Source organism: Gnatocerus cornutus, chromosome 4 (assembly GCF_029298725.1).
Source record: "Gnatocerus cornutus isolate USDA-ARS CGAHR chromosome 4, icGnaCorn1.1, whole genome shotgun sequence".
Classification (NCBI taxonomy): domain Eukaryota; kingdom Metazoa; phylum Arthropoda; class Insecta; order Coleoptera; family Tenebrionidae; genus Gnatocerus; species Gnatocerus cornutus.
The window spans coordinates 18,598,940-18,624,032 of record NC_142236.1 but is presented as its reverse complement, the minus strand read 5'-3'; the positions used below and the strand labels follow the sequence as shown (position 1 = coordinate 18,624,032).

The window sequence follows — 25,093 nt, the reverse complement described above, 5'->3', positions numbered from 1 at the left end:
AAACTGGATATTGTCTAAGCATCCGCAGAATTAAAAAAAAATAGCATTTTTAAAATTAGTGAAAAATGGTTGCAAAGATTTGAAAATAAAAATTTTAGTTTTAGTTCTATACTCTCAAATGCTCAATTTGCATTTTCTTATAAATTGCATCTGTCTAAAAACGAAAAGGGAAATTGTCTAAATATCCACAGAGTTAATAGAAAGACGATTTTCTTAAAATTACTAGAATTGATAGAACCATAAATCTATCAGTCGAAAATAAAAGTTATAATTTTGACCTAAACTATTTTTTTGTAGATTTTATCTGTCTAAATGCTGACGATAAAAATTGTTAAAATATTTACAAAATTAATAAAAATACAATGTTTTTAAATTACTAAAATTGGTGGATGCAAAATTAATCAACTTCAAATAAAAATTTAAATTCGCAGAACGTGTTTATTTTCTCATAGAGTTCATCATAAAAAATTATAATTTTTTTGCCTTTAAGCCTTTAAATTTAAGAACTTGTCTATTTTTTCGTATTTTTTATTTATCTAAATACTAACACAAAAATTGCTCAAATATTCTCAAAATTAATGAAAATACATTATTTTTCAAATTACCAAAATTTGTGGATGCAAAAATTTGTTAATTTAAAATAAAAACTCTAATTTTTCTTATTTTTTATATAGATGTCATTTGTTTAAATACTGGAACAAAAAATTATCCAAATATGCATAGAATTAAGAAATATGCGATTTTTTAAAAATTACTGCAATTGTTGGCTGCATAAACCTGTCAGTCAAAAATTAAAATTTTAATTTTGGTTCTAATTTTTTAAATTTGTAGAACTTGTCTATTTTCTTCTAGTTTTTATCTATATAAATATTAAACGAAAATTTGTCCAAACCCACAGAATTAACTAAGATATGATTTTTTTTAAATCACCAAAATTAGTAAATGTAAAAATTTGTTAGTAAATGTAAAAATTTGTCAATTTGAAATAAAAATTTTAGTTTTGGTTTTAAATTTTGAAATTTATAGAACGCGCCTATTTTTTCATAGATTTCATCTTAAAAAAATCATATTTTTTTGGCTCTAAGCTTTTAAATTTATTGAACTTGTCTGTTTTTTCGTATTTTTTATCTATCTAAATACTAACACAAAAATTGCTCAAATATCCTTATAATTAATAAAAATACATTATTTTTTAAATTACCAAAATTTGTGGATGCAAAAATTTGTCAATTCAAAATAAAAATTCTAATTTTACTTATTTTTTTTTATAGATGTCAATTGTTTAAATACTGGAATAGAAAATTGTCCAAATATCTACAGAATTATGAAATATGCGATTTTTTAAAAATTACTACAATTGTTGGTTGCATAAACCTATCAGTCAAAAATAAACATTTTAATTTTGGTTCTAATTTTTTAAATTTATAGAACTTGTCTATTTTCTTGTAGTTTTTATCTATCTAAATATTTTAACGAAAATTTGTCCAAATTAATTAAGATATGATTTTTTTTAAATCACCAAAATTTGTGAATGTAAAAATTTGTCATTTTAAAATAAAAATTTTAATTTTGGTTTTAAATTTTGAAATTTATAGAACGTGCCTAATTTTTCATAGATTTTATGTATTTTAACATTGGAACGAGAAATTGTCTAAATATCTACAGAATTAACAAAAAAAAGATCTTTCTTAAAATCATCAAAATTGGAAGATGCTTAGCTCATTAGTCGAGAATAAAAATTGTAAATTTGACCCTAAACGTTTAAATTCATTGTTTATTTTCTCGTATTTTGATCTGTCTGAATAATGACACGAAAAATACGAGAAATATCTGTGAATATTGACTAACTAAGATACGGTTGTTAGTTTTTTATCCGTTCTCGAATACTATTAAATTTAGGCAATTTTTGTTTTGAAATCTACCATCTGTATTGCTATGGGCACTCTTTCTTGGTCTCTGGGGCGCGTGTTCTGGGACACCTGTATGTAGATTTCATTTGTGTAAACACTGAAATTGTCTAAATAGGTATGTAGGGGAGAGGGGGGCATAGTGGGGTACCGGGGCATAGCGGGGCAATACTGCTGCTGCTCAAATCAAACGCCGTGAAAAAAGTCGAATAGCCTGTTTTGATTGGTTGTCAGTTGACAGTTAACCATGTGTGTTTTATAAAACAAAGTGTGAAAACCTATATGTTTTATAAAACAAAATGTAAAATTCAGTGTTTTCGTTAAAAAATTCGCGAAGTTAGGGAGCAAGTTTTTTTTCAAATCTAGTCATACAAATGTAATGACTAAATATGATGAACCTGCTCATTTATGTGCAATATGCATTGATGCCTAAGTAATTTTAAAATGTTACTTTTTCTAAGTAGGTACACAGTTATTCAAAAATTTGATTTCCCCATAGGGTACCCCACTTTACCCCTAGGTGCGGGGCAAAGCGGGGCAAATCCCATTTTTCAAAATAATGCTCACATGTCGTAAGTTTTTTATTGTAATCAAAAAAAGTACAACAAAAATCATCCGCAATACATTAGTCTATGATATTTAGTGAAAAAAAATTGTTAATTTCTATTATTTTAAGATGCGTGGCTAATTGATTGTTAAGTACCCCACTATGCCCCCCTCTCCCCTACTTATTCAGTGGAAAGAATTAACAAATTGCTCTGCAAATTTGAAATTTCTAAATTTGTCATATCTATTATTATAAATTGATACTTTTAACGTTTTGCGGTAATCATGCATAATCGGGACCTGACATGTGCGCATGTGCAAGAGTACTGCGCTCCAGCACGAAGACACAGCTTTGTTGCCAAATTGCTTCAGATCACAGAATAGATGGAACTTCGAAGATGGAAGAGGAGTACCTATTTTGTTAATATTTTTACTGCGAAGAAGGACTTCAAAATTAATTTATCAAAGTAATAACATTTGCAAAATTTTAATTTGTTAAAGTGATTTGTCTTTCATCTAATGTAAATTATTTAGGAATAGTAAATAACATTCGCTAATTAGGAGGACACAAATTTACGCCTAAACATTCTTTTTCTATTGAATTGCACGAATAACACTGCTTAATTGCAAATGTAATGTGTAATTGTAATATTTAAAGGGATTAAACGAAAGATTTTATCAACGCTCAGAATAATTTCTATCTTTTTTATACAATTTCAACGAAAAAAACAAAGTGCAAAACCTCCATCAAAGAATTTTTGGTATACTGCTGGTAAAATTAGGACTGTTAGATTCGATTTATAAGACAAGGCACTGATTTACATAATAATTTAAATAATTTTAAGTTAATCTCACAACAAATTTGACGATTGCTGACATTTGATTGGCGAAAAACGATCACATGTCATTTTAACATGATGTTAAGTTTTCTAATCGAAATTAAAGATTTAATTTAGCTTCTGCAAACCGGCCTGAGAGGAGATAAATTTCTTCACGCCATTATTTTTTCTTCCTCTAAGCATTATTTTATAAACAACCTTCTTTAGACAACCTTTATACATGCAGCGGCAACTCCAAACTCAAACGCTGTCGAAAATGTCAGCTGTCCCTTCCCAGGTTCCGATTGTGCATGATTACCCGTTTTGCCTTTTTTCTTCTTATGTTTTAATTTTGAATTTTAAGACCTTTTTAATGTTATCCTTTTTTTTTGGTTTTGTTTTTCGAGTTTTATTTATTTTTTATTTTTATTTCTTTTTTTGTTAGAAATTATTTCTCAGTTTTAAATTCAAATTTTCCGCCGCAATAACAGCACCCCGTAATTCCCGTTTATTCACAAACCATTTATTGACACTACATAACAAAATTTGGCTTACAAACACTTAACATTAACTTAAACCTACAAATCACAGTTCACATTGAGATCAGTTCTGGAACCAGTTCCATCTCAAGCAATATCTTCATTAATTTCTTCCATATACTTGACCAAATCCGAGCTACTATACTCAACTTCATCCATATCTTGCAAACTGGAGTTACTTATCGTGTTACTTTCCGCACTATCTTGCCTCGGATGCTCTCCGGTTTTCTTCTGCCTGAACAAACGAAAAATTCGGTATTTGTTGCGGCCATTTTGAACATGATTACTTTCAGGCGCCATGACAGTCGGCTTGGATTGGTTCAAAATGATCGATGGGAGGGTCTTACAGTCGATGATTGTCGAATTGTCTTGTTTCACCTTGTTCCCGCCTAAAAAATGGTATTTGGTGGGTTTGAGGTTAAGTTCTTCGTTTAGACGATCAGCGCCATCTGACACGGAGCGTTGGAACTGACGGGCGGTGGGCGGGCCGCGGCTTAGGACAGAATAGGTTTGTGTCGGGGGGCGATTCGGGGATTTCCTCCACAAGTCAGAGAAGGTTTTCTGGAAGAAAAAGAGAGTTTAGTTGAGACGAAAACTTTCGACGAGTGAAGTTATTGGAGACAATTATTGTGATATATTGGTTTCTATATTATTCAGTTCTGTGGGTTTCGTTATCGGGATTTATACGTGGGAATGTCAGAAAAAAAAACATGACGACAGGGACGGATTTAACCAAGTTTGCACAAGTTTTCACAAGTTTTAAGGGTTGACAATAAATAAATTTGGAATAAAATTTTCTAAGGAAAACTAAGGAGTAGTTAAATAGTGTTTATATACTAAGGAGGTCCTTAGTATCGTTTTTTCGCTCTTGGGCCAATAAAATTCATAGGTTCATCTAATTCGGACGAGATATCTTGCTTATCTGCAGAGCAAACTTGACTTAATGTTGCTCATTTTACGCAGAACTTTACGCAGAATCCAAAATTAATTAATAAGACAGATAGAAAGATGCGGTTTTTATCATCGCTTTCCTCGCGCTTTTTTCTTAAAAATCCGATCTTAAAATTTTGAATTTATATATTAAACAAAATATATCTAAGAAATTTGATACTTACAATTGATTTTTTTTTCAATATTTTGACCTTAATATCTCCTTAATTATGACAGATAGAAAGATGCGGTTTTTCCCATCATTTTTTTGCCCTTGGGCCGATAGGATTCGTACGTCACGTATCCCGAATTTGAAATTTAAATTTAAAAAAAATAGGTTTTGAGATCTAATTCCATCGATATCTCGCTTATTGGCAGAGAAAACTTAATTTATTGGTGCTCATTTTTCGCAGAATACAAAACTGAATTTTTAAAATACGTCAATAAGCAACCAAGTAAGAAGCGTTTAAAGTTGCGGATAGTGAATTTTTACTTCCTACATGTATAAAACGGATATCTTCAAAACTACGACAGATAAAAGAATGCAGTTTCTACTATTGTTTCTAGTATCGAATTGATTTATCTACGAATTCGATTTTAAAATTTAGTGACTCAAAAGGATCTAAAAAAAATTTAAAGTGACTAGATATTTAGAAAATACAAGAGAATCTAGAAAATTTAAACAAAACGATGAAAAATTTCGAGACTTTTCAGAGGATCTACGACGTATTTGAAGAACTAAGAACCTTAAGGAACCTCTAATAAAAATCTGAAGAAAAAATAGAAAAAGTAAAAAAAATCCATGATAATTTGAGGAAATCCAAAGAGAATCTACAAATGAATCTTGAATGAATGAAATTAGTGCAGGGATAGCCAAAGAAAATGTAGAAAATCCAAGGACAATCTAGAAAATTTAATCAGAACGATAAAGAATCTAAAGACTTTACAGAGGATCTAAGAATAATCTGAAGAGAAAATGTAAGAAAAATAATATTTGAAAGAAAGTTTAGAAAACTTAAACTGAACCTCTAAGGGACCCTCTAAGAAAAATCTAACATAAGTTTAGAGATAATTAAAATATTTTACGATAATTTGAGGAATATCCAAGTAGAATCTACAAACGAATTTATAGAGAATTTAGGTAAAGACAAAGAAAATGCAGGAAATCTAAGCACAAACTAGAAAATTGTAACAGAAAGAAAAATAATCTAAAGACTTGAGGATCTAAGGAGTATCTGAAGAGAAAATCTAAGAAGAACACAAAGACAGAGAACATATTAAGAAACATAACTCACACAAAAAAAAAAAAAAAGTTATGTATTTACAATAATGTGGGAAAAATCTAATGATCTAAAGAAATGTAAAAAAGATCTTAAGAAGAAAAAATTTTATGATAATTTGAGGAAATTTAAAGAGAAAAAATCTAGCAACGGATTTAAAAAACCAAAGAAAATCAAGAAACAAATGTATATGACTCTATCGAAACAATATGACGAATATTTAATCTTCGAGGAAAAACCTTAAAGAATTTAGAGAAGTAAGAAAAATTCAAAGAAAATATGGAAAATCTGCAATATTCATAAAGAAAATCGTAACAGAAATTTAAGGCTTTAACCGAAGCTAAGGGAAATGTAAAAAAAGGTTAGAACTTAAAATATAATTTTAGAAGTTTTAAAAACACTATTGGGCGAACCTGAAGAATTAAAAAGAGTTTGAACAGAATTTATGCATAATCTTGAGAACAACAAAGAAAATCTGGAAAAGTTAAGAAAAATATGGACCAAATATAGAGAACTAAACAAAATTCAAATGAATTCACAAAAATTGAAAAGAATCTAAAATTGTAGAAAATGCTGAAAATCTAAAATTTAAAGTAAGTTTTGAAAATCGAAGGGAAATTTAGAGAACAAAAAAAATCTAAACAGAATGTTCTAAATTAAAACAGACTTTAAGGAAAAACTCGGGAAAATTTAAATTGAATTTAGAAAATGTACAAGAAGAATATAAAAAAAAATAAAAATCTACGGAAAGTTTAATAAAACTACAGAGACTCGCAGAATCGGGACAAAATGTAAAATACTAAAACCATTTCACTAAGAGAAAAAATTGTTTACAATCTAAAAAAAGTCTAAAGAATTTAGAGAAAACTTGGAAAGTTGAAACAGAAGCAAGGGAGATTTTAAGGAGAATCTAAACAGAATTTTGAGAATTAACATGGAATATTTTGATTTTATCTAAATTTTGTTTAGATTCTTCTTATTACAGGGTTTACTCAGAGGTTTTTACATTTTTTAATGTGAGAAAGTTAGAATTTGTGAGAATCTTAAGATTTGAAGTTTTTTAAACTCAGAATTTGAGAATTCGATAACTCAAGAATCTGAGAATCTATAAAATTTACAATTTAGTGATTTGGGGATTTTCGGATATAAAAACTTGTGATTGTATAAAACTGAGAATTTAAGAGTATACATATAATGCTATAAGAATCTGAAAACACGACATTTTGAGAACTTGGAAACGTGTGAATTCACGGACCTTTGAGAATCTTGAGGAATACTCTTAAGGAGCTGAGAATTTGAGCATCTTAGGATTCGGTAATGTGAGAAACTTAGAAATGATAGATGAAGATATCAAGATTTTAAGATTTAAGAACAGGAGAAACTCAAAACTTGAGAATTTGGGAAAAATCTCAGAATCCTGAGAATCTGTAAAACTTGTGAATGTGAACATGTGAATTGAGGATTTGGAAACGAGAGAATAACCTGTGAGAATCTAAAAATTGTAGGTTTCGGAAATGTGAAAAAAAGTTAGAATTTATATGAATCTTAAGATTTGAAGATTTTGAGACTTAAAAAATTCTCTGTAAAATTGAGAATTTGGTGACTAGGAGGTTTCAGGATATGAAAATTTGAGAATCTGTTAAACTGAGAATTTAAGAATATAATGCTATGAGAATCTGGAAACTAGAGAATTTGAGAACTTGGAAACGTGAGAATTTGAAGATCTGATTATTTGAAGATTTAGGGACTGAAGAAACTCACAAATTTGAGAGTTTAGGAATTTAAAAACTCAAAAATCTAAGAATCTGCAATTTAAAGCTATGAATTTTAATCTGAAAATGTCATATTTGAGAAACTAAAGCATTGTGACTTGTTGTGACTTTAAGGGGCCTGAAATCATCTCATACGCCCCTGGCCACAACCAACGTTAATCCGCCTCTGCATAACATTTTCTTAAATTTGACATTTTTTCAGTTGGTATTATGTATAACACGTTGGTAGCTCAACCTGTCATCGCGCCTCTGTGACATTTTGAGGTTAAACGAAGTCACAGTTGACAGTACCACCAACATAATTGATATTTACGTCTTGCACGCCTTTAATTACGCCGTGACCTCTATTCTCCCTTGATGAATATTCATTAATTTGAGGTTATCGTTTTCTGTCCAGACGCTGGATTCCTCCAGAATGACACATAATTTTTTACATTTCCCTTTTCCCTTTTCGTTTAAATTATCTCGACAAATTAATCTCATTGTTATTAAACCGCGATAAACTTGGGAAAGTATCCAGCTGTCGCAGTGCAGCCAACCGCTTAATTATCTTCCACCAGATGGAGTTTCTCTCATTGTACGGGAATTTTGGCACCAGTAAGTTGCACGCATGTTTATACATTGTTTCTTTATTCATTATTCATGTCGCTTTCGGTATTCAAATGACACGTTCATTTGTTTTGTATGGTGTGAGGTGTAAACAATGTCAATTTTGAGAATAAAGAAGATGTTTTTAAGTTGGCAACACGTACGGTCTCGTCGCTTGCTTGGTTACAATTCACGCATTGTAATTAGTAATTTGCGAGTGGGTGGCTGTGATTGAATCACGTGACTAGAAAGGCCAATTAGCGGATGATTACGGCGAGAACGTAGCTTTGATTGAACAAATGAGGGCATATTTTGGCGCCAAAATTTAATAAAAAACGTTTGGAAACACCAAAATTGTAAAAAGTACAAATTGAGACATCTTAAAGAAAATAAGAATCTTAATTCTAAGAAAAAATAAAAGTTTTTTGATTTGAAATTTTCTGGAATTTTAGATTTAAGGAAGCAGAAAGCTTGAGAACCTGTAGAACTAAAAATTTAATGCTCGAAAGATCTGAAAAGTTGAGAATAAAGTACATGTAAACGTGAAAATTTGACAAGCTTAGAACTGGTGGATGAAGATCTTTAGATTTTAAGATTTAAGAACAGGAATCTTTACAAAAACTCAGGAATCTGAGAATCTGTAAAACTGAGAATCTAAGAAAGTAATGCTTTGAAGTTTTGTAAACCTAAGAATTAAGAATTTGGAAACGTGGGAATTCAAGGACCTGTGAAAATTTGGGAATTTCTCAGAAGCTGAGAATCTAAACATCGTAGAATCCGGGAATGTGAGAAACATTGAACTGATTAATGAATGAACAGAATTTGAGAATTTAGATTTTAAACTTAAGAACCTGCAAATCTGTAAAACGGCGATTTTGGATTTGATGATATCAGGACATAAAAACTTGAGAATTTGTGAAATTGAGATTGTAAGATAATTATGCTCTAAGAATCTGAGAACCTGAGCATTTTAGCAAAATTGAGAATTGAAAATAAAAATTGAGAATTGCGGATTGAGAACTCAGAAGCGAGAATCCAGAGCCAAAAATCAAAAGCCGAAAACGGAAAACCGAAAATCAAAAAATGATAAATGCAAAATTTAAAAATAAAAGATTAAAAACGAAAATTAAAATTAATGTAAAAAATTGTAAAATAAAACTAAAAAATTGAAAAAAAAAATAAAAAATTGAAAATTAAAAATTGAAAATTTGAAAAAAACAAAAACGAGATTTGCAAAACGCAAAATTGAAAATTAAAAACTAAAAAATTCGAAATTCTAAATTGAAATATATAAAATGCAAGATTTATAAATGAAAAATTGAAACAAAAATGAAAAACAAAAAATTAAAAGTGAAATATGAAAAATCAAAATTGAAAATCGAAGAATGAAGAATAAAAGAAGAATGAAGAGTAAAAAGTGAAGAATGAAGAGTGAAGAGTAGAAAGTGAATGATGAGTGAAGAGTTAAGAATGAAGAATGCAAAATGCAAAAATGGAAATTTGAGAATTTCAAGATTTTAAGATTTAATAATTGGAGAAACTCAGAATTTGAGATGTTGCAAATTTGAAAACTCAAAAACTTGAAAATATGTAAAACTGAGAATTTAAGAAAGTAACGTTCTACAGGTCTGTAAACCTGAGAATTGAGAGCTTGGAAACATAGGTATTCAAGGACCTGTGAGAATCTAAAAATCGTTGGATCCGGAAAGGTGAGAGAGTTTGAATTAATGGGAATCTTAAGATGTTTATATTTAAAGACTTGAGAAGCTCAAAATTTGGGAATTTGAGAATTCGAAAATTGTAGAATATAAAACTGTAAAACTGAGAATTTAGTGATTTGGGGATTTTGGGTTATGAAAACTTGAGAATTTGCTCAACTGAGAATTTAAAAATTTTGGAACATGAGAATTCAACAATCTGTGAGAATCTGAGGATCTCAATATTTGATGATTAAAGGACTGGAGAAAATCAGAATTTAAGAATTCGGGAGTTTGAAAACTCAAGAATCTGAGAATTTGTAAAAGTGAGAATTTAAGAAAGTAATGCTTTGAAGGTTTGTAAACCTTAGAATTGAGAACTTGGAAACGTAAGAATTTAAGGTTCTGTAAAAATCTAAGAATCGTTAGGTCCGGAATTGTGAAAAGTTTGAATTTATAAGAGTTTTAAGATTTGAAGATTTTAAGACTTGAAGAATTCAAAATTGAGAATTTGAAAATTTTAAAACTTAAGAATCTAAAAATCTGCAAAATTGGGAAATTAGTGACTTGGAGATTTTAGAATAAAAAAACTAGGGAATTTGTAAAACTAAAAATTTAAGAATATAATACTTTGAGCATTTGAAACAGAAGAAATTGAGAATTTGGAAACGTGGGATGAAGACTTGCGGAATTCAGAATTTGAGAATTTGGGAATACAACATTTCAAGATCGAGAATTTGTAAAACTGAGAATTTAAGAATTTGAAGATATGATAAGAAAATTTGGAAAGTGAGAATTTCAAATTCTAATGCTCTAAATATCTAATTACTTGGAACTATGAAATTGAGACCTTGGAAACGTATGAATTCAAGGATCTGTGATAATCTGAGTATTGTAGGATTGGGAATGTGAGAAACTTAGAATTGATGGATACAAATCTTAAGATTTTAAGATTAAAGGACAGGAGAAAATTTGATTTTGGAAATTTTAAAACTCAAAAATTCTGAAGATCTGTAAACCAGAGAATTGAAAACTTGGAAACGTGAGAGTTCAAAGATCTGTGAAAATCCAAGCATCGTAGAAAAATGAAAATGTAAAAAAAAAAAATGTAGAATTGGTGGACGAAAATCTCAAGATTTGAAGATTTAAGGACTGGAGAAACTCAGAATTTGAGAATTTAGGAATTTGAAAAATTAAGAACTTGAGAACATGTAAAACTAAGAATTTAGGTATATGAAAATTTTAAGATATGAAAAATTGAGGATTTGAAATCCTGAGAATTGGGAAACGTGAGAATTCAAGGACCTGTGAGAATCTAAGAAGTGACAAGTGAAAACTGAGAAAGGAGAAATATATGAAAAATTAGAAATGAAAAATATAAAATAGGAAATGAAAAATGAAAAATGAACAATGAAATATGAAATATGAAAAATGAAAAATAAAAAATAAAGAATGAAAAACGAAAATTAGAAAGTTAAAAATTAAATATTAAATTATAAAATTTAAAAATAAATGAAGTAAATTGAGAAATGAAAAATAAAAAATTAAATTTGAAAACTGAAAAAAAAAGAAAAAAGAAATAAAGAATAATAAAAAAAATAAAAATTCTACTCAACCGCCAATTAATTAACTCTCTTTTCAACTCACCTTAAAAGCGTCTCTAAACCGATTCGACATAATATTATACAGGACCGGATTAATAGTAGTCGACACAAAATACAAAATCCCCGACGCATGCATTAGTACCATATACACCGTCATCATCGTTCCACTCGTCATCGCTTCTTGAGTTTCCTTCGAGACGTTGGTTAAGTAAACCGCCAACAGTCTTTGAGCGTGGAATGGCGCCCAACAGATAAAGAATGCGGCCACCACAGCAACTGCAACAAATATTGACTTTAGCTTTACATAATCGACGTAAAATTGGGACAAACATTCCAGAAGATGCGGAAATTTTACTTGTTTGTCCGAGGAAATTAGAGTGGAAAAAAGACAACTGAAATGTGGAGTTTGGTCTTATTCCTATTGTTGACCAGTCCGTGGAAAATTATCCTGCAGAAATTTCAGCTTTAGTGAGCACTGATTCGGTTCTTGCTTATCATTGTTATCTGGAGTTTAACACACAATTTCATATTTTGTTTCAGTGAGTTTGATGGAAACGATTGAAAATGAACAGATTTAGAGAGGGTGGGAAATTGGGGTTGGAGTTTGAAAGAACGAAAATTGGGGTTAAACAATGAGAGGAAGTTTGAATGCGAACTGAACTTAATTACACAATTTACAATTCAATGCAGTTGGGACAAAAATGAACGGTTCCAATGTGCAATGGTTAGAAAATTTGTGGACAATTGATGGTCGTTCGATAGCAAACTTCGACGTTTATTTTCATTTTTATAGACATTGGGTTTTAAATTTGACACTTCCTGTTTAAATTTAAACAAAAAAGTTACGATTTTCTTAAAACGATTGATTATATTAGTTCGCTGATAAATTTAATTATCTAATTTTGTAATTGGGAATTCGTAGTAATTAGGATCAACTAATTTATTACAATACACTGCAAGAGGAGTTATCTATAATTGATTGGATTATAATCGTTTAGTAATATTCAGCATAGTTTTTTTTATTTCTTTTTTAAAAACACTAAATATGTGTGCTAATTTACAAAATTTACAAGAAAATCTTACAATTTTAAAAATTTTTAAAATGCTAATGTACATTTTTCTAAATTGCTGTATTAAAATAAGTATGTATAGCAATTTTAATTTTTTTCTAATTTTCAAAATTTAACTAAATAGATTTTGTCTGAAAAACAATAATTAGAAGACTTAATAATATAACTTATTTAGACAGGTTTAATAAGTATGCCAAATTACAAAATTTGAAGAAAAAAAACACGGATTTTCAAACGAACAAGAATTTTCAAAATTGTACATTTAATGATTTTGTTCATTTTAGTTTAGTTACATTTGAAAGTTGGAAAGGAAATGTTCACTTACTTTACATACTTATTACGTAAAGTAAATTTTAAAAATTTACAAGAAAAAACTCTCATTTTTCAAAAATTGTAATTTTTGAATTATACAGGTTGTTTTTGAAATGAGTGTACAAAACAGTTCTGCGTTGTTTCAGAAAAAGTATGAAATATGAAAATCCAATTTTTAAATCAAAAACTGAGAAGGTAATAATAAACTCTAATCCACGTACTTTCTACACCACTGGCAGAAAACGCGTCTGGAATGACTTGTTTCCCAAGCAACCAGTACCTCAATTTTTTGTTTACTTTTAAATCAGTGGCGCACAAGCAAATTTATTGAAATTTTTGTGTAATTTTTTCTCGAAAACAAAAAGACTTTTACTAAAACTATTTTCTCTTAATAGGCCCAACTTGTGACAAGGAATTAGCACACTTTTTTGTAAATGCATTTTAAAAACATCTATATACATTTGTTTATTTTATTTCCGAACTTTTGGCAAATAATTTGAGGGTTTTTCGTTTCACTTAATTCTAGTAACTTAACTCTAGTAATTTTAATGACATAATGATTAAATATAAAAGAGTTACTTATTGAAACATGCAAAAAAGTTATGACAAATCGCAAAATTTTACAAAAAAAACGAATTTCATTTATTTAGGTCTTCAATAAAGAAACTAGTTAGTTTTATTGTTTACCGGTTGGTATCGCACTGTCATCAATAACTCGGTTCCGCCTCGTCTTCACAATTTCATTCGGATTTACAAAATAGCATTTTTTGGCCTTGTGATAAAATTACTAAAAAAACCGACGGATTTTATAATTTTAGTGCGATCTATCATTTATTAGAATATGAAATTTTAAGGTATTATTTACTTCAAAATTTATTTATTATTATTTTAAGTTATTTAGATATTTCACACACTTCAGGTTCTTCAATTAAATTTTTTCTTAATTTTCTTATTCTTCTGATTCTAACTTTTTTTACAGTGCCACAAATGAGTGATACAACTTTGACTCTAATTAGACAAGTTAGACAGTTAAAGGCAAAGAGAAGTTGGAATTTGTGGCCCACACTGTTGTAAGCTTGTAACAAACAAAGACCAGATATTGAATGCATAGCGCAATTTTTTGCATGAGTGAACGTGCATTCCTAATTGGCAATTGAAAACTGGTGAATATTGGTATTTAATTTAGAACATGACACTTCACAGAGGAGATGCAACAGTGTTTATATTCAAGTGCACTTCTGCGTGCGTGTTATTAATTTTTGCGCAGCTATGAACAGAGGTTGTTCTGTAATGAGTACTCTAAACTGCGCTATATTTAGACTTTCAAATGGATTGTTGGCAACAATGCGAGGAATGTAATAATAATTTATTGGGGTTGAAAACAATTCCACGGTTTAAATGAACTGCTAGAATTATATTTAGGCATAATTCAGTGTTTCCTGGTTAATAAAGCATGCTTTAAATCAATTCAAAACATTTTTAGTTGATTTCACAAATAGAAAAAAAATTGTATTAAATTTTGTAACTACGTATCAGTAAGATTCCAAAATGCGTTAACAATTTGTCTCAATAGGGCATCCAAATTTTATTGTTCTAGTATTTTTACCAACGTTACGGGCCTAAATACAAAAATTTGTAAATTTTTGTTGTTTATTGCCAAATTGTATATATTTTTGTGTTAAATTTTGTAATTTGGCACACAATAAACATGTTTGAATGGGAAAACTAATTTATTTGCTTGTCTTAAAAAAATTGTTTATCTTTATACAGGGTGTCCCAGAACTCGCGCCCCATAGAGCAAGGGAGGGTGCCGACAGCAATACAGATGGTAAATTTCAAAACAAAAATTGACAAAGTTTAATAGTATTCAAGAACTGATAAAAAGTTAATGACCAATCCCGAAAGCTTATTCGAGAAGTGGAGTAAAATTTCCTAGGCAGCGAGAGTCTAATATTCATCTGACCAATGAATGTTAGTATGTGTCCATAGTTTTGAGTTAAAAAATTATAGTTTCGAAATTTTGGTTCAGAATTGTTGCCTCCATAAGCCCTTTTTCTCTGGGGCGCGAGTTCTGGGACACCCTGTATTTCTTGTTGAAAAATTCTGTAATTTAGTACACGTAAATTTAAGCATATTGGTGTAGATAACGTGTTTGAGTTTCATTATGTAAAATAATATTCTCAGAGTAACGAGGTGAACAAGAAGTTATTGATCCTTTCGTTCCTTGTAAAAATGAATAATTTAAAAATACACTTCATTTATTGTAATATTAGATCATTTTATGATTATAAGTATTTTGTTTCATTTCATCAATTCGTCTGAAAAATAAAAATTATTTAAATTATTGAGAAAAATATTAACATGTTTTCTTGGATGTAGATTGAAAAGAGGTGTTAAGAAACAGATACAAGCAAGTAACATTTTCGAGTTTTATAGTAACTTTAGACTAAAGTTACGGAATTAAATAAAAAATCTTAGAAATTTTAGAAATTTTTTATTCAATTTTTTTTTTTAAAATCCCTCTAAGTTTTATTGCTTTAGCATTAAAATTGTCAGAATTGCGGAACTATGTAAAAGAAAAAGTATTTTTTTTAAATTAAAATTTACAATTTAGTTAAATTACTGAATTAAATATAAAAATTAAATTTTCTGGGCCATTCCAAAAGTAAAAATTTTTCAAAACTTTATTTTCTTTGTAACAAAATTTTGTAATTTAGTACGCTGAACTAGACATGTTGAAATTAATAATGTATATAAATTATATTGTTAAACAACAATATTGCCAAAGCTGACACAAAATTTTGTATTCTTCAAAAATGAAAATTTTGAAAATCTGTTCTATCTGTTGTCAATTTTATTAATTTGCCTTAATTTGAATGAATAATAATAATTTGATTTGTCATGTTGAATTTTGCCAGAGTTTGAAACTTAAACATAAAGTTCTAATTTTATTTATTGCAATATAACTAAATTTGACGGAATTTTTTTAGTATGTTGCAAAACATTTTTAAAATCTGTTTTTTTTTGTCAGTTTAAGTAGTTTACTAAACTTTATAAGAATCCTAGAATAACTGAAGCCTTAAAATCGTTAGAATTGCTTTTTCTTCAAAATTGTTACAATTATAAGACAAAATAACTTTTATTTTGATCGGCTCAAATAAAAGCTGATACTTCTCTAAATTGTCTCGATTTTCAAACTTCCAAATTTTTAATATTTGAAAAATTCAGACTAAGTAGGTATGTTTGCAAAACTCTTGTTAGTAAAAGAAATATTTTTCCAAAAACAAACTGCTCAGGACAATAAAAACTTGCATAAAATTTGTATAAATTCTAAAAATTTTTATTTGAAGTAAAAAATATTCAATTTTATAGAATTTTAACAGAATTTTGACAGAGTAACCAAATATTGATCGACTTTTGAAAGTCCACAAGCAGATTTCAACCGTTTTTTAGACTGGGATGATTTGGGCTGAATTTTTATTAAAATATCAGCCAAAAGAACTTGTTTAATATTCCAAAATTTCTACACAATTCGTTCAGATTTTATCCTTCAAAGAATTTTCGAAGAATTATCGAAGAATTTAAGAAGTTTAACATTGAAAATAATTAATTTGCAAAGATAAATTTTTTTTAATAAGGCTAGCAAATTTTTACAAACCAAAATTTGGAACATTCAAAGTTCATTTTTGAAAAATTCACATAATATTTACATATTTTATTTTTTACTTTGCTAGTAGGAAGAATTTAGTTAGTTTTCAATGACACACATATTGGTCATTTGTAGTCGTCAAACATTGATTAAAATTGTAAAAAAAAAATAAAAATGTGGTGACTTTTATTATCCATGGACCAAATTTCATAAGTTGTTTTATAATTTAGATAATTTATTCGTATTTTTTTTATGAGAGATTCAGAGAATTTAGACAGTCTGATGTTTTCACACTGGAAAGACGATTGTTTAAAAAAAAACTTTTCTTTACCCAAATTTAGAAGATCCTGTTTTTGCAAATTTTTTTAGAAATTTTTTGTAAGTATAATTATTTTTTAAGAATAAACTTATTAAAGGACTGGAATCAGATCGAAAGATGAGGTCCTTGCTATCTAAAATTAATTGGTCAATTTTTGTAAAGAAAAAAGTGGATTCAAACGAAGAAAAATTTAAAATTTTTGTTTTTTTGACTGCCAATCGTAAACTATTTGATTTATCGATTTGAGATTTGGCTAGTTGATAGATTTCGAACTGTTCTTTTAATGCATGTATAATTTTTCGTATCGAAAAAAGTTCATTTAATGATCTCGAGAAGACCCTCTAGAAACCTAATTCCAAAAAAAAAAAAAATTTTTAAAACATTATTTTCTTTGTTACAAAAGTACTCTTAACTAGACATGCTGAAATTAATAATGTATTCAAATTTGATTGTTCAACAACAATATTGCCAAAGCTGACACAAAATTTTGTATTTTTTAAGAATGAAAATTTTGAAAATTTGTTTTATTTGTTGTCAATTTTCTTAATTTGGCTTAATTTGAAAGTTTGTCATCAGTTTAGCATTACAATTAAAAATGATGCAGAATTTTTAGTTTGTCTTGTTTTCTAAATTTTAAGAAAAAGAAATAAATAACGCGCCCAAATTTTGCTAAAGTTTATTTATTAATAACACTAAATTTGAGTGAATTTTTTTAGTCTGTTAAAAAACTTAACATTTTTGAAATTTGTTTTTCTTTTTGTTAGTTTAAGTAGTTTACTAAACTTTATAAGAATTCTAGAATAACTGACGCCTTAAACTGGTTAGAATTGCTTTTTCTTTAAAATTGTTAGAATTATAAGACAAAATAATTTTTATTTTGATCCCGTCTGATATTGAATCAGATACTTCTCTAAATTGTCTCGATTTTCAAACTTCCTACGCTCACTTCAAAGTCTCGATATTTTCCTTCATACTTTCTAGATAATCATCCATAAGCTTTGCTTAAATTGCGTATAAAGAAGCTGAAGTAAATACTCTCCAAATTGAAGCCACTTATGCACTGCATGCATGTCTAATTTATAACAATCTTGTTTATGTTTTTTCTGTCATTTGAGATTCTGATTTAATGAATTTCCCTCGCATCTACTAGAAATGCAAATGTTGGAGCTTCGTTGAGAAGTGTTTACGAAGTTAAGTGGTGCAAAATGTAAGTAAATTTATGGCTCATTTAGCAGTAGAATAAGAATCTTATGTTTCTTTAGCACCATTTTCATGTCTGGAGAAGAAGATATCGATTGCTTTGTTATTAGGTTATTTTCGTGTCGACGCTCATGTCATACAAATGAGAGCAAAAGAATTAAAATTTATTGAGTTAAGGAGAAAAAAAAACAGAACTGATCTAAAAAAGATAAAGAAAAATGGTGGATGCGCCGGGTCAATTATTTTTTGTCACGTCAATTAGTTTGATTTCTAAGTTTCAGAGATTCCAGGCTTTGGGACAATCATTTTTCAACTCGTCTTCGGTCGCAAGTTTGAGAAATAAACCCAAGTTTCATTCCGGTAAGTGTTTTATAGACAAACATAAATTGAAGAAAAATGGCTTTTCGCAAGTTCTTCTAAAACTAAAAGTACAAAGTTTCGCTTGTTCTTATCCTTTTCAGGATAAGCCGAGTGGTGCAGGAAATAAGTTTGAGAAAAGATTCGTGTCTCGAGGAGTATATCTAATTGGGAGAGTCTTGTTCCTCATGCTGTGACTAATTGTGATGGAATTGGAATACGTTTGTTAACATGACGCTGGAGCAAACAAATTTAGAAGTCGTGAGCCGAATGAAGTGTGTAGAAAGATTAGCAATTGTTGTGAAATAAGTCGTATATTACATATCGAGGGAGGTAAGAAGCTACTTTCGAACATTGCCAAATAAGCTTTATTCCAATTTAAACTCTAGTTTCTGATAGAAGCTCCACTCGAACCACCCTGTATTCATACACAATATTAATGAGAAAACAACGCGACGCAATTAGACCACAAATTCTCCAACATGAGTTAAGTTCTAATACCCTTTAAAGAACGAAATTAATTAGTCCTTCACCAGGGAGTAATTCAAACTTCCCTTTGACCTCGACTCAGAAAAAGTTAACTACCCCAAAGTCCCTAAATCTTTGGGGGGGAGAGAGGGAGCGTGACGTCATAACGGTTCGTCAAATTTAATTTGACAAACTTCCTATAGAGTGCATTGTCGCTTGTTGTATGATTGGTCCTCTATAGGCGTATCGCAAAGTGCTATCGTAAAGTGATTGTAAAATGATAAATGCTTATTTTGCCTCTGTCTGGTAGAAATACTTTTTCATGGGTAAAATAATATGAATCAAAAAATTTTATTTTAAAATTGTGAGTACATTAGTACGTTGTTCAAAAAATAATTTAACTAAAGTCTATTTGAATAAATTTAGCCGCTAGCTTTAACGCAGTACTTTGTGAACTAAAATTGTCAGTTTGACAGATTCGAGTGGTTCTAAAAAGTTCTCTGCAGTGATCCTATTTGATGCATTGGAAATTTTTGAATTTTAGGAAATTCGCTTTTCCTCTGCGTAAAATCGTTTATTACTTCAACAAATGATAGTTATTTCTAACGCAAAGACAATAAACCAATAATAATTTTTGACAAATACATTTCACCCAGGTCAGCTCAAGTTTAACTAAAGTCCGTTTTTTTTTTTAAAAAACCACCGACACCGCAATTTTCCCCTGCATTACAACCGGCAACGTTGCCTAGGGAGATTTTTGGTGAGAAAATAGTTGTCAGATTTTTGACATTTCTGAAAATTAGGCAGTGTTTTCGTAAAAAACATTTCTTTTACAGCCTGTTAAATTGCAAATCAAATGATTTAATAGTGAAAAGACTCGGCACAGCCTGAAAGGCCGTTTTGTGAAATCAAATTGTCAATTAGGCAGTTAACCTATTTGATTTTATCACCAAAAAGTCACCATCGACGACGTTGCCGGTTGTAAAGTGGTGGGAAGGTGCGGTGTTGGTGGTTTTTTAATAAAAAAACGGACTTTACTATTTTTTGCCACTTGAATCTGTCAGTCTGACAATTTTGGTCCATGGCGTACTGAGTTAGAGCTAGCGGCCAAATTTATTCAAATGGACTTTAGTCAAATAATAAATAGATTAAAGTATTATTTAATATTAGAATGCCAAACAGAAATTTTCTAAAAAAAACTAAAATCTGTTTTATGTTTAATTTTATTTGTTTTCAAATAGATACGTATTTGGTATGAAGATACAAAATACATAGTATAATAATGTGTATTTGTACATGTTAGTAAGTATTTATAAGAAAAGTGGTATTTACATAATAGGTACTTATTTACAATATTGACAATTAACTAATACATTCAAAGAAAATTTATTGGATCAATTCTTGGTGTTGTCAAAAATTATCAAAATTACAATTTATTCCCAAACACCAAATTTTGTCAAAAAATGTTGACGCGCGTTTCGATAGAAATGCTACCATCATCAGAGCGATGATTAAACTGATGATAGCATTGCTATCGAAACGCGCGTCAACATTTTTTGTCAAAATTTGGTGTTTGGGAATAAATTGTAATTTTGACAACTGATACATAGGTAATACAAACACAATGACAAAAATATTAAAACATTATGTACATATTTACCCTGTCACGAATTGGCATCGATCTTTGTTTCCTAGAGTCAATTAATTTCGGCAACATGTGATCAAAATAAAACTTAATCTATTTTGGTTCCATTTTTTCTTTCCAACAAGTTGGACACATTTTTTTTTCGTGTTATTCTTAACTGCCCTTGGATTTGGTAATACCAATTATGATTTGAATTTATAATGTATGTTCCATTTTTTTCTAGTTTCTAGAAGTCAACCTTTTTATTCTCCACCGCATCTTTAAAATTTGAATGAAAAGCTTTATACGGGCATTTCATTTCAATAATTCCGTTTTCCTCAATAAGACCGTCAGGTGTGGCTCCCAAAAATTTATATTCTTCTCAAAGGAACAAGATTTAGTGCGTTTTTGAGTAAAAGTTGAACCAGCCGGCGGCAAAATGAAAGAAATTGTCATCACCTAGTAAAACCCCGGTCAGTTTCTTAGATAAACCTTAATCCAATATTGCAAACATCAGGTAAATTGCATTCGGTCAGGTTGCTCCATAGAGTCTTACCATTCAAAACAAATTTTGTTTCGTTCAACATTTTTCATTCATTGATGAACTTTTAAATTCTAGTGGAATAAGAAAAAAATAAACATAAATAATAAAATATGTATTACGAAAAATAATAATAAATTACTATTTTATTAAATTTCATTTTCTACATTTTACGTCCAACACCGTGAAATAGTTGGGAAATTAATTCGTGTGTCATTGAAAGACTTTAGTTGAAAACATGCCTATAAATTGAATGAATGTTCATACTACATACTTGTTTCTATAATTTCATACATCAAGCATTATGAAACTTCGTTGTGCTTGTACTTATTAGCACTTTTAATAACCCTCTTCTAATTGTAACCATTTTATTATCCTCTGTGCGAAATAGGCAGGTAAAAATTTTAGAAGAAATTCCTTGATTTACAACTTCAAAAGCTGGTCAAGAAACCGCAAATGAGGGTACGCTTATAAATCAGCCTAGTCGTAAATTATCTGCAAAGTTCAGAGCTTCGAGTGAAAATTTTTTAGTTTATCTCTCTCATAACTAGACCAATTTTAATGATATCGATTTAAACTTAGCGGGAAAGTGTTTTTGAAAGTGTTCTTTACTAATTCTAAGTTTAAAAATTCACAAAAATCGGACATAAACTTCTATTCGTAAAACTACCCCTAAATTATCGAATTTTCAAGTCATTTATCTTTTAAATTAAATGTTTTTTCCAATGTTTCATACTTAGTTTTAGAAGAAAATGTGAATACAAGTAGTTGAGAATAAGAACGAAATTGATACATTAAAAAATAAGCGAAATATTTAGACGATACTTTACATGGGACTCTCCATAAGAAAAATGTCTTCGCACTCGCCTTAAGGTCACTACATCAAAGTTTCTGTTTTATAAGGTACGGCTATTAGTAACAAAAAGAAAGACAACGATATCTTCTGTCTATCTCTACATGCGCACTAAATGACATGGAAATTTTGTGTTGTTTGTATGGACACATTGCTTTATGAATTGTCAATTCTTGTCAAATATCGTTTGTAATAAAGTGGTTCGAATGTGCGATTTCTCAACACGAATCGTTATGGTGTTTTTGTTTCCTCCGCCGTAAGTAAATACTATTTCGTTTTATGTACGACGACTTTCCACTAATTTCAGAAAACTCCAAATAGAAGGTGTTAGGTGCAATTGCGGACTGTATGGTGATTTGAAAGTAAAACGTATTTTAAGTAGTTGCTCGAAGGACCAGAAATTATAGAAAATTTCAAATGTGTGATTAGAGTTTATTTGTTGGCAGCTAATACAGGACTGATTTTAGAAGCTGTGGTCTCCAGAAAAGCCACCTGCACCGACACCCTCACAGGGCGGGGTGGCGGTGAAGGATGACTGATGTGGGACCACACAAAAAAAAAAGGTTGGGACATTTGGTTTACTGGGTGCTCCAGTAAACAGAAGGTAGATGGAAGCCCTATTGGAAAAATTGGCGAAGGGTGCGACATCTATCGTCATTCGTCTGAAACGCCGAAACGGTGAACAACAAAAACGGCCTGTCTTTGAAAAGATTTTTTGAACCGTTTTCGTTGTTGAATTTTGCAAATTAACAGTTTGAAATACTTTTACTTTGTGTCTAGGCCCTTTCCTGCGTATGACTAAAGTGATTTGTCGTTTTGTTTAGTATTTCAATGGTCAAATGTGTCATTGTTCAAGAGTAAAATGGCAAGAGATGTTAACATAACTAAATAAATCAGGCTCACTGACGCTGTTAAATGTTGGGAGAAGTCTTGTAGTAACAATTGGTTTCATGAGATATTGAAAATTGGCAGAAAACGCAGGCACTAAAAATATAAAATTGAAAAAAACCAAACACAGATTCGTTGATGTTAGTTTATGGATTTTACTTGCAAAAACATTGTTGGAAAACATTCAGTAGCTACAGGTGTATCATTTCCGTGACTATTATATAAATATGTAACTTTCTTTTAAAACCAGAGCCGAATTACAGAATAAAATCGTCAAGAACAATTAATCTGAACCGGCATAAGTCCACAACAGCCTTGTTTTAAATGTCCGAAGAATGCTTGTTTTTTTAAGACAATTATCTGCATCATAATGCATTTTAAATAAACAAAAATGCAAATTTTGTTGCTTGTTATATATATAGATATTGTTGTTCACCGTTAAAACCGCCATTTTGTAGTTTAATGGCGCCATCTATTGACACCCGAATAGCCCCCAATCGAAACCGACAATCATTGTGACATTGGTTAAGCAGTATATTTCATACCAATTGTTAGTGTGGCCCCCATTTTAGTGTTAAAGAGTATATACACATTGAGCAGTGTATTGTACTATGCTAGGAAATTTTGGAAAAGTTGGTATTACTTGCAAAGTAATGAAGTAGAGGGGGATGACGCAGTCAAAGTTTTAATTGTTGACATTTTCTGGTTTTCAAAAAGTGGATTGTAAGCGGATGAAAATGCTTGCGCCAACGTTAAAAATAGCAATTTCGGTCTTCATTTGCTCTGTACCAATGTGTAAGTTGACATTTAAGGTTTCACATGAGAGTCATTATTTTGATTAAAATTTTAGAGCATAAACTATAGACGAGAGTTCAATGGTTACAAAAGAATATTGTCTGGCCACCATAAACTTCACTGTTCTGTAAGTTTCACCATTCAAGAAAGGTAGACCTAATGTTTGGTGTATTTCAGGCCACATTCAATTTCTTTCTATTTGATAGTTTGGTTATTGCAAAGTTTGTTTGGTGTACACATAGGATATCATTAAAAAAAGTGATCACTTTTGTAAAGGAAAACACTTTTGGAACCGTCTAATTGCTACAAATCTTAAAAATGCACCATTAAAGGGACACAACTTTGTTAAACTTCTTTGCAATGGGAAATTTTGTGCTGACAACCGCACCTCAGAGTGAATCCCATGACAATTGGTCATAATTTGAAAAAAGACGACATTTTATTTCCTACACTAAAACAACATGAAATCTTTGATATGTGAGGTATAGACGTATTCAAATTCAGCAATTCAAAATCCTCGATGGTTGAGGTAATTAGAATTTACCTAAATACGAATTGAACACTTTATAGTTGACTATGTAAACATTAAAAGCTTTGCTAAATTCTCCATGTGTTTCACTTCTAACCAGTTCTTCTAATAAGTTAACAACTTAACAAATATTTCAATCATACGACTGCGGGCCACGCAAAGTTTATAATTTCATTGTCAACAACTAGAAAAAGAATCCACTTCTTTGAAAACCATTCAATAGCCATTCCAATTTTGAAATAACTTCAAATTTCCGTAAATACGGGAGCCAATTGTCAATGTTTACAAATGATGACGTTTCTGTCAAAGTGCTGTCAGACAAGGTCGTCAACTTTTGGTGTATAAAAATGTCCCTATGAAGTACATTCCTCCACACAATTTTTTGGGATAGTCCCAAATTTCGGGCCAAGTTTGACATTTGGACCTCACTATTAATTGGTATGAAGTATACGTATTGGGGGAATATAAAGTTGGTTTTTGTATATGAATATGGAATTTTGTACCTGTTAATTTACGTATTCCGTGAACTAAATTTAAATAATGTTCCCCCAATTTGTCTTCAATCGCTTTTGTATCTCCACAATAGCCCCAATACCAACATGATCTTCTTGCATTTAGGCGAATAACTCGTTCATCTTATTGTTAATATGAGTTGAAAATCAAATCTATGGACAAGAAAATGGAAGAAGGAAGGCCACTCACATGTGGTACTAGCTAAGTACATCACAAAACCTGCGTTGTGAACAGAAATGTTTTAATGGTCTAAAAAATTTTCTTTCCGAAATAAGTACCCTATAATCTATTTCA

The 25,093-nt window shown here is 29.8% G+C and overlaps 2 protein-coding genes across 5 annotated transcripts in view; one reads left to right on the top strand and one right to left on the bottom strand.

Annotated features, from left to right (window-relative positions):
* Positions 1–3,776: 3,776 nt before the first annotated feature.
* LOC148176522 (pyrokinin-1 receptor-like) overlaps positions 3,777–25,093 on the bottom strand; it is a 146,398-nt gene continuing 125,081 nt past the window's right edge. For 3 of the 4 annotated variants that reach the window (XM_088033648.1, XM_088033647.1, XM_088033649.1), the window contains 2 exons: positions 11,725–11,957; positions 3,777–4,371 (listed from right to left, as the gene is read on the bottom strand). In XM_088033648.1, coding sequence (XP_087889774.1) covers positions 3,898–4,371; positions 11,725–11,957 — 707 coding nt within the window. In that variant the 3' untranslated portion in view covers positions 3,777–3,897. The remainder of the gene's footprint in view (positions 4,372–11,724; positions 11,958–25,093) is intronic. The other variant, XM_088033650.1, reaches the window with a different exon arrangement.
* The window catches only part of LOC148176520 (pyrokinin-1 receptor-like), a 172,210-nt gene continuing 165,624 nt past the window's right edge, over positions 18,508–25,093 (top strand). Inside the window, exon 1 of the mRNA XM_088033644.1 lies at positions 18,508–18,591. The gene's annotated coding sequence lies outside the window, so the exon portion shown is untranslated. The remainder of the gene's footprint in view (positions 18,592–25,093) is intronic.